The sequence below is a fragment of the Haliotis cracherodii genome, unplaced genomic scaffold (genome assembly GCF_022045235.1).
Source record: "Haliotis cracherodii isolate W230 unplaced genomic scaffold, xgHalCrac1.p SCAF_1, whole genome shotgun sequence".
Taxonomy (NCBI): Eukaryota; Metazoa; Mollusca; class Gastropoda; order Lepetellida; family Haliotidae; genus Haliotis; species Haliotis cracherodii.
This window is the reverse complement of record NW_027266264.1, coordinates 58,257,608-58,268,077: the sequence shown is the minus strand read 5'-3', so window position 1 is coordinate 58,268,077 and position 10,470 is coordinate 58,257,608. Positions and strand designations below refer to the sequence as shown.

Below are 10,470 nucleotides of genomic sequence, written 5' to 3'. Positions count from 1 at the left end.
TTGCGTAAAAACGTTTGTGTCTGTTCGTTGCCATACAGTGTCATCCTGTTAGCAATCGAGCCGGTAACAAAGGGTGGTATTCACACTGCAAGAACAATGAAAAGGAAAGAGGAAGGAAGGAGAAGCTACAAATATACCAGAAACTACTTTCTTTGCAAATGATTTTAGGAAAACGAGAAATTTTCCTCTGTGATGGTCTGATATCATTTGACAGTTGATCAGATGATAAGCAACTTCTAGAAATCTAACAGTGAGATTTGTATGGGATAGAAATGCCCTCTCCAAAAAATGTGTAACGATTATTGTTTCAAGGAAGAGATACCAAACTGGAAGAGGTTTACTGTCTCTACATTGTGAACGTTCGTAAGTAATATCTACTAGTATCTCTCTCTCCAACTATAATGGTCCAGTCGTCCAAGACGCCGCGATTTGTTGTGCATAGTTACGTCCCTTTGGTACGCCAGAAACCTATGATTGTGGGTTCGAATCCCGGTTCGCCCTGATCATGTTTCTAGGTTTGTCAGCACCATACCCGTGCTCGTGGGTTTCACAGAAGTGGTAAACGTCTAATACCTGCATCACTTGGTGCTTTCTTCCCATATTAAGCTGACACGCCGCGATATAACTGGAATACTGTTAAAAACGGCGTTAAACAGAACTCACTCACTCTCTCCAACTATAATATATTATTGCATATCATTGAAGCTGTGTTTGGACGTCCTCGGTCTTCTAATGTTACGTATTTGCTTGCAAACATTTCGGATTGTTGTTGTAAAACTTGAGAGCAGCCACTTGTGTTGATTTAAGGGTAAGCACAAAATATGTTTTCGTTGTTTAATTTCTCGTTAGTGTGGAAATTGATTCAAATTCAAATTGAGTTTTAATGGTTCGGGTTTTCTGCAACTATGTGTTGATTATTCGTTCTAATCGGTTATGTATGAGATGAACCATTTATATAGTTTGTTAAGGACATTCCAGACCAATTCTGACAGTTTAAACACATTTACGTTACCGATGACCCAAATATACCTTTGCTAATGTAACCACACTTGAGGTCATAGACGTAGGCAATTGCACCAACACACACACTGATCCACTGAAGTGTGTAAATTGTATAATTAAATGCTGAACTAAATGTTGTATGTATCTATTGACTTTGTGCTTCACTTGAATTCAGGCCACCATGAGCAACAACACAACCTCCGTTTCCATCCTTCACATCAGTCCCTGGGAAAGACTCCAGCTTCATCCCTCCATCGTGGTCTTTTGTGTGCTGCTAGTGGTTGTGGGGATTCCAGGGAACAGTCTCATCCTCTACATCTACACCAAGAGGATAAAAATCAACATTTTTGGCTTCTTCGTAAAAATTCTAGCTGCACTGGATCTTATCAACTCAATAGGAATAATTCCTGCCTTCTGTGTATCAAAAATCATCCGGAGTGTTAACGCGTCCCTGATGTGCAAGTACTTAACCTGGTTCCATTACTTCAACACCACGATAACAGGCACTCTGTACGTTGTCATCGCTGTTCAGAGATTCAGGAAAATATGCCGCCCACATGGTCCCCAGTTTACAGAGATCCTGGCAAAGAAGTTGACATTTGGCTGTATCATCTTCTGTGTCCTGACTGGACTTCCTATCGTGCTGATTCTGACGAACAATAAATTCCTGGTGGGGTGGGAGACACTCAACCAAACTGGATTTATTGAAGTTCCAGTTTGTGATTTTTCTAAGACAAGCAAAGAACTGAAACTTTCAATTGCATTTTCGGCCTGGATGTTTCTGTTGCTTGTAACTGTTATCACGTCACTTATCGTGTTGTATTCATTGATTGGACGCCATCTAAGGTTACATGCCATGAAACAGAGTTCTCCAAACCGTGTACCTACATCGAACATCACGTCAATGTTTTTCAGTTTGACTGTTATATATTTAATCAGTGTTATTCCAAGATTAATCCAGGCTATCTATTTTAGCCAGACACCCAAATTGCCACACCTTGTGGTTTCACAGCTTCAAATAGTTGACTTGGTGATTCAATTGCCTTATATTAACTGTATAGTCAATCCTCTCATTTACGGCTGGTCGTCCAGACAGTTTCGGCGTGAGACATTTTCTGTTTTGTGTGGTGGTGACCCTGACGAGGCCTCAACTACATCCCTACAAACTACTCGCAACAACACTGATAGTACCGATGTCGTATCGATGACTGACCGCGCCTATAATGTATCTCCCTGAGGACAAGACCTCTTTCATAGCAAGGTGTAGAGATGAGGTGAGTGTAGAGATGGGTTGGGTGGATAGATGTGGTGGCTGTGTTGATGGGGTTGGTGTATATATGGGGTTGGTGTAGAGATGGGTTGGGTGCATAGATGGGGTGGGTGTATAGATGGGGTGGGTGTAGAGATAGGTGGGTGTAGAGATGGGGTGGGTGTAGAGATGTGGTGGGTGTAGAGAAGGGCGTAGAGTTTAGGTTGGTGTAGAGATGGGGTGGGTGTAGAGATAGGGTGGGTGTAGAGATGGGGTGGGTGTAGAGATGGGCTGGGTTAAGAGGTGGTATGGGTGTAGATGTGGGGGTGTAGAGATGGGGGTAGGTGTAGAGACGGAGTGGTGTAGAGATGGGGTGGGTGTAGATGTGGGATGGGTGTAGAGATGGAGTTGGTGTAGAGATAGGGCGTGTGTAGAGATGGGGTGGGTGTAGAGATGGAGTTGCTGTTAAGATGGGTGGGTGTAGATATGGGGTCGGTGTAGAGATCGGGGTGTAGAGATAGAGTTGGTGTGGAGATAGGGTGGGTGTAGAGATTGGCTGGTATAAGAGGTGGTATGGGTGTAGATGTGAGGTGTAGAGGTGGAGTTGGTGTAGGGATGGGGTGGGTGTAGAGATAGGGCGTGTGTAGAGATGGGGTGGGTGTAGAGATGGAGTTGCTGTTGAGATGGGTGGGTGTAGATATGGGGTTGGTGTAGAGATCGGGGTGTAGAGATGGAGTGGTGTAGAGATGGGGTGGGTGTAGATGTGGGATGGGTGTAGAGATTGAGTTGTGTAGAGATGGGGTGGTGTAGAGATAGGGTGGGAGTATAGATGGGCTGGGTGTAGAGATGGGGTTGGTGTAGAGGGAGGGTCGAAGTAGAGATGGGGTGGGGGTATAGAGCTAGGGTGGGTGTAGAGATTGGGTGGGGGTATAGATGTGGTGGGGGTAGAGAAGGGTGGGATTAGATGTAGGGTGTGTGTAGAGGTGGGGTGGGTGTAGATGTGGGGTGGGTGAAGAGGTGAGGAGGGTGTAGAGATGGAGTTGTGTAGAGATGGGGTGGTGTAGAGATGGGTTGGGTGTATAGATGGGCTGGGTGTAGAGATGGGCTGGGTGTAGAGATGGGGTTTGTGTAGAGATGGGGTTGGTGTAGAGATGGGGTGGATGTAGAGATGGGGTGGATGTAGAGATGGGGTTGGTGTAGAAGTGGGGTAGGTGTAGAGATGGGGTGGATGTAGAGATGGGGTGGATGTAGAGATGGGGTGGATGTAGAGATGGGGTGGGTGTATAGATGGGGTTGGTGTAGAAGTGGGGTGGGTGTAGAGATGGGGTGGGTGTAGAGATGGGGTGGGTGTATAGATGGGCTGGGTGTAGAGATGGGCTGGGTGTAGAGATGGGGTTTGTGTAGAGATGGGGTTTGTGTAGAGATGGGGTTGGTGTAGAGATGGGGTGGATGTAGAGATGGGGTGGATGTAGATGTGGGGCTGTAGAGATGGGGTTGGATTAGAGATAGGGTGGGTGTAGAGATAGGCTGGGGTAAGAGGTGTTATAGGTGTAGATGTGGGGGTGTAGAGATGGGGTTGGTGTAGAGATGGGGTGGATGTAGAGATGGGGTGGATGTAGAGATGGGGTGGGTGTATAGATGGGCTGGGTGTAGAGATGGGCTGGGTGTAGAGATGGGGGTGTAGAGATGGGGTTTGTGTAGAGATGGGGTTGGTGTAGAGATGGGGTTGGTGTAGAGATGGGGTGGATGTAGAGATGGGGTGGATGTAGAGATGGGGGTGTAGAGATGGGGTTGGTGTAGAGATGGGGTGGGTGTATAGATGGAGTGGTATAGAGATGGGGTGGTGTAGAGATGGGATGGGTGTATAGATGGGGTGGTATAGAGATGGGGTGGTATAGAGATGGAGTGGTGTAGAGATGGGGTGGGTGTATAGATGGGGTGGTATAGAGATGGGGTGGTATAGAGATGGAGTGGTGTAGAGATGGGGTGGGTGTATAGATGGAGTGGTATAGAGATGGGGTGGGTGTATAGATGGAGTGGTATAGAGATGGGGTGGTGTAGAGATGGGATGGGTGTATAGATGGAGTGGTATAGAGATGGGGTGGGTGTATAGATGGAGTGGTGTAGAGATGGGGTGGCATAGAGATGGGGTGGTGTAGAGATGGGATGGGTGTATAGATGGAGTGGTATAGAGATGGGGTGGGTGTATAGATGGAGTGGTATAGAGACGGGGTGGTGTAGAGATGGGATGGGTGTATAGATGGAGTGGTGTAGAGATGGGGTGGCATAGAGATGGGGTGGTGTAGAGATGGGATGGGTGTATAGATGGAGTGGTATAGAGATGGAGTGGTGTAGAGATGGGATGGGTGTATAGATGGAGTGGTATAGAGATGGGGTGGGTGTATAGATGGAGTGGTGTAGAGATGGGATGGGTGTATAGATGGAGTGGTGTAGAGATGGGGTGGGTGTATAGATGGGGTGGTATAGAGATGGGGTGGGTGTATAGATGGAGTGGTATAGAGATGGGGTGGTGTAGAGATGGGATGGGTGTATAGATGGAGTGGTATAGAGATGGGGTGGGTGTATAGATGGAGTGGTGTAGAGATGGGGTGGCATAGAGATGGGGTGGGTGTATAGATGGAGTGGTATAGAGATGGGGTGGTGTAGAGATGGAGTGGTGTAGAGATGGAGTGGTGTAGAGATGGGGTGGGTGTATAGATGGAGTGGTGTAGAGATGGAGTGGTGTAGAAATGGAGTTGCGTATAGATGTGGTGGGTATAGAGATAGGTGGGTGTACAGATATGGTGGGTGAGATGGTGTTGGTGTAGAGCTAGGGTTGATGTAGAGATTGGTGGGCGTATAGATTTGGTGGGTGTAGAGAAGTGTGGGATTAGATGTAGGGTGTGTGTAGAGGTGGGGTGGGTGTAGATGTGGGGTGTGTGTAGAGATGGGGTGTGTGTAGAGGTGGGGTGGGTTTAGAGGTGGGGTGGGTGTAGATTTGGGTGGGTGTAGAGGTGGGGTAGGTATATAGATGGGTGGAATTAGAGGTGGGGTGGGTGTAGAAGTAGGGTGGGTGTAGAGATGGTGTGGGATAAGATGTTGTATGTGTGCAGATGTGGAGTTTGTGTCGAAATGGGGTGTGTGTAGAGATGGGGTGTGTGTAGAGGTGGGGTGTGTGTAGAGGTGGGGTGTGTGTAGAGATGGGGTGTGTGTAGAGGTGGGGTGTGTGTAGAGGTGGGATAGGTTTAGAGGTGGGTTGGGTGTTTAGATGGTGTGGGTATAGAGGTGGGGTGGGTGTAGATGGGGGGTTGGTGTAGAGATGGGGTGTGTGTAGAGGTGGGGTGGGTGTTACGATGGTGTGGGTGTTCAGGTGGGGTAAGTGTAGAGGTGGGGTGGGTGTAGATGTGGGGTGGGTGTAGAGATGGGGTGGGTGTTTAGATGGTGTGGGTGTAGAGTTGGGTAGGTGAAGAGATGGTGCGTTTACATGTAGGTGTAGAGGTGGGTTTGGTGTAGAGATGGGGTGGGTGTAGAGGTGGGGTGGGTGTAGAGATTGGGTGGGTGTTGAGGTGGTGTGGGTGTAGAGGTGGGGTGGGTGTAGAGTTGGGGTTGGTGAAGAGATGGTGGGTGTACATGTGGGTGTAGAGGTGGGGTTGGTGTAGAGATGGGGTGGGTGTAGAGGTGGGGTGGGTGTAGAGATGTGGTTGGTGTAGAGGTAGAGTGGGTTTGGAGATGGGGTGGGTGTAGAGGTGGAATGGGTGTAGAGATGGGGTGGGTGTAGAGGTGGGGTGGGTGTAGAGATGGGGTGGGTGTTGATGTGGGGTGGGTGTTTAGATGGTGTGGGTGTAGAGGTGGGGTGGATGTAGAGATGGGGTGGGTGTAAAGATGGTGTGGGTGTAGAGGTGGGGTGGGTGTAGAGATGGGGTGGGTGTAGAGATGGTGTGGGTGTAGAGGTGGGGTGGGTGTGCAGATGAGATTGGTGTATAAATGGGGTAGGTGTAGGGTTGGGGTTGGTTGCAATATTTGAGGGCATAGGACGGGGAGGGTCAAGTTGTGTTATGTTAAGGAAGCTGAAGGAGAAGTGCACAGAATAAACTGTTAAAGTTCTCGTATAGTTCACACGAAATCTCTGATTAAACAGGAAGCTTTTATTTGTAATTGAATATCATAATGATGACGCATTAACGGAAATATTTACCACATATTTTAAATGAAATTAGAGCGCATAGTTTCACATCTGTGTGACGTTATCAGTCACCACGTGTTCACGGAAGTATTCTAGTATACGTTTGACCATATCGATTTCACTGTATTGACAGAAAAAATATCCTATTTTTATAATACAACTCATACCCTACAGTCCAGCATCCGGAATGGACCAAGAGTTCAGCAGGAAATAATCAGACATGCATATGCATATTTGAAAAAGAGGGCATCTCATTACATATAGGGAAGCGTTGACGTCGAAAAACATCTAAAACGGATATTTCAATATTAGTTTATTTGACTATAACGTTACGTGACAAGCTCAGTGACGCCTTGACGACTCTGTTGAATATCCGCCTCATCAATGACAGTAAGTACATTGTGGTGCTACAAATTATAGGGTTTGAAATCATGTAAATATTGTTGATCACAGTTCAATTCACGATTTCAATCACATCTGATATCCAGTCAACTTGAATATGAGAGTCAGAACGGCGTCAGGCAGTGTAAGAGTCCGTGGTATGGGAATTCACACAGAAAGCCTTCCTTCTTTGTTTTCCATGTATTAGATGCCAGCGAGTCATGATTGGTTATGTGAATGAGTTGGGTTTAACACCGAGTTGCTGTTTAATGCGTATTTTCATATATTCTCAGTACCAGGGAACACATAGGGGTTTCTTGCAGTGGTGTGGAGAATGTCATAATGGTTGGAAGTGTAACGCTAGTGTCAGCAATAATCCAGCTGAATATAGGCGACCCAAAACAACCCCGTCTTTCGAAGGCCAACCAGTGGTCAATCGAATGAGCAGCAACTGGTGAGGTGAAATAGGGTTTAACGTCACGTCGAAGATTATTGCACTTATATAGCGAAGTGCACGCACACGTGTGTGGGTGTGGGGGGGCTGCTTGTACTAGTCCGGACTGATGCCGATTTATTGTGCTAGCCCACTGAGATACCATGCCGCAGTTTAACATGAATACCCCACTCAGACACAGAATACTGACTCCGAACCGACCAGTCCTTTATCTATCCCCTTAATGCCGAGCGTCATGATCAGACAGGGTAACAACAAGTACCATCTTTTAGCGTCTTTTGGTATGACGCGGCCGGTGATCGAACCCCGGACATTCCGCTCTCCGGGCGGACGCTCTACCACTAGACCACGGAGGCGGTCAGAGCAGCAACTGAGTAAATATGAATCAGGTCTTTGGGCCCATAAGAAATTGATTGGCTGCTAAATTTTAAAATAAAAGTAGTGTTTGCCTTCAGGCCGTGACAGAAAGCGTATTCTTTAAGTCAGTCCAAGGGAATTTTAGAATATCAACTGGTTGGGCCCTGCTATTCCATACCACCCAATTTACTCTCTCCTTTCCCCTTCCTTCCAGACACTAAACATGACTGACACTTCGGACTTGGCTCTCACACACGCTGCCCTCATTTCCCTGTGTGTTGTGATCGCCCTCCTCGGCAGCACAGGAAACATCCTCATCCTCCACATCTACACCCACAAGATCAGACTACCCGTCTTCGGCTTCTTCGTAAGAGCTCTGGCTACGCTTGACTTGGCTAACTCCTTATACACCATACCATCAGTTATTATTTTCAAAGTAGTTACTTTAAACGAGGATAATCAAAACGCTCTGTGCAAATTTGTCAGCTTCACCAACCACCACAGTATGTTAACGACAGGAATGTTGTATATCGGGATTGCAGTCCAACGATTCCAGAAGATCAACCGGCCACATGGTCCCCAGATGACGGCGAACAAGGCCAGAAGGATTGTTGCCATATGCATGACGTTTTCCTTACTTGTCAGCATCCCAATAATATTATTGGTGGAGCGGTTCCCAATGACGACTGATTCGAGAAATATAACAGCGTGTAATTTTAATAATATAACATTTAAGTTCATTGGGGATCAGAAAGCGTCCCTGCTGCTGTCTGTGTGGGTGAGCCTTGAGCTCGTGGTCATCACTGGAGTGTTGGTAGTGATGTATTGTTTGATATCGAAAGCACTAAGAGGATATACAAACTTATCCGTAACGTGTGGAGAGAATCTCTTGAAACCTACGACAGCGTTTTCCATTTTGACGGTGATCTATTTCTGCTGTGGAATCCCTATAACGCTTCTGTGCTTTTATTGCAGCATGAAGAAGGCAGATAAGGACATTGAGCCGTGGAAGCTGAATCTGGTTGATCTAGCTTTGCACTTGCCATTTATTAACTGTGTAGTCAATCCTTTCGTCTACAGCTTCTCGTCTGGACGGTTCAGGTCAGAGTGCAAATCTGTTCTATGTGGACGGAAGGCTCGTCCTGTGGAATAAGGAGAAGATATGACGCCTTCATTTAGTCCACACATCAGAAGCTTCAAATTAATGATAACTTGCCTCTTACCTCGGTTGCATAGCACGTGGATGTTGATGTTTTAGCTTGCAAATACATACTGAAACATTGCATCCCACAACGTGCGAGTGAATTGGTTGTAACGTTGCTATGGATTGTAAGTGGATGACATTCGTATCCAGGCGTGTCTGTTTAATGTGGAAGGGAAGCTTATCACGAAGGCGTTGTTTGTTTACAAATTTGGTGAAACTATGCATGGTTTTGGAGCTGACCGACCATAACTCACTCATTATCTAGGACTCGAACCCAAGATCAATGAATCCTTGCATGACCCAGCACTTCTAATTGCGGCGCCTTCGACGACTGGGCCACCCGTAACCACATTCACAGTTTCACACAGTTTCTCTACATAGTCAGACCCGTGAAGATCCGGGTTAGAATAGGTCTTCAGTAACCTATGCTTGCCGTAAAAGGCGACAATGCTTGTCGCAAGAGGTGACTAACGGGATCGGGTGGTCAGGCTCGCTGACTTAGTTGAAGCATGCCATCAATCCCAATTGCGTGGATCGATGCTCATGAAGTCAATCACTGGATTGTCGGGTCCAGTCTCGATTATTTACAGACCGCCGTCACATAGCTGGAATAACAAACAAACAAACAAAACCATATGGTCAAGTAGCCTGGAATGAAACAGTGCAAAAGGTTGTGAACGTTCTGGACATCAATGGTAACGTATCTATAGAGATATGGCTAATATCAACGAAGGTGTCAGAAGATTCCGACGCAAATCAGGACGAGATACTCCATAATACCCGGATATTTTGAACCGTGTACAGTTAACATATATTCAATCAATCCATCTTTATTTCGTACTCAAGAGGCCACAGGCCTTTAGTACATAATACAATTCAACTTAATTAATCATAACAATAGAACATCAAATCGAATTAAATTATCTCCCACATATATAATGCTCATTTTATTCTGGCATAGATAGTATTTAATTAACAGTTAACAATTTCATTTCTATGGGCAAAAGCATGGTAAATAAACATCGATAAATTCTTTACAACCTCTGTTCTCTCACATTTTAATAAACTTATAAATTTACATATGTTTGGTTCACTGTAATAGTATTTTGGTAAGTATTTTATTCTTAGTTCTAAATATAATGGACATCTGATAAGGAAGTGATACTCTTCTTCTATTTCATTTAAGTTACACATGTTACATTTTCTTTGTTCTCGTGGGGTATTTATATATCTGCCTGTTTTAATATGTAGATCATGCGACATGCAACGAAACCCTGCCAATGCTTTTCTATAGTTTGGTATGGTAATATCAACGAGATAACATTCTCTATAAATGTAAGATTTATAAAGTTTATAGTAAAAGAGTCAGAGTCAAATGCTTTAGAAAAATCTACAAAAACTACATAAAACTTTCCACCCTTATTATTAAGGTATCTTTGTATTAAACAATGTAATATAAATATGTTGTCCACGGTACTATATCCTTCTCTGAATCCAGCTTGTGACTCATCAATTTTGTTCATTGTACTAGCCCAATACATTAATCTTTTATTAATAATAAAAGTAAATATCTTGCTAAAAATGCTCAAAAGAGTTATACCCCTATAATTATCAGTGTTGTTTATATATTGCAAATAACA

At 45.3% G+C, this 10,470-nt stretch overlaps 1 protein-coding gene across 3 annotated transcripts; it reads left to right on the top strand.

The window, feature by feature from the left end:
• Positions 1 to 281: 281 nt before the first annotated feature.
• On the top strand, positions 282 to 9,974 carry LOC139465977 (RYamide receptor-like). 3 transcript variants are annotated; one of them, XM_071247997.1, is made up of 3 exons: positions 282 to 363; positions 1,178 to 2,276; positions 7,841 to 7,921. In XM_071247997.1, exon 2 carries the CDS (start codon positions 1,184 to 1,186, stop codon positions 2,237 to 2,239), a length of 1,056 nt encoding a protein of 351 aa, XP_071104098.1. In that variant the 5' UTR covers positions 282 to 363; positions 1,178 to 1,183; the 3' UTR covers positions 2,240 to 2,276; positions 7,841 to 7,921. The 3 variants fall into 3 exon arrangements, with proteins under 3 accessions (XP_071104098.1, XP_071104103.1, XP_071104110.1); XM_071248002.1 differs by lacking the exon at positions 282 to 363 and having other exon boundaries at positions 2,142 to 2,276; positions 7,841 to 9,974; XM_071248009.1 differs by lacking the exons at positions 282 to 363; positions 1,178 to 2,276 and adding an exon at positions 6,753 to 6,824 and having other exon boundaries at positions 7,841 to 9,974.
• Positions 9,975 to 10,470: the final 496 nt, after the last annotated feature.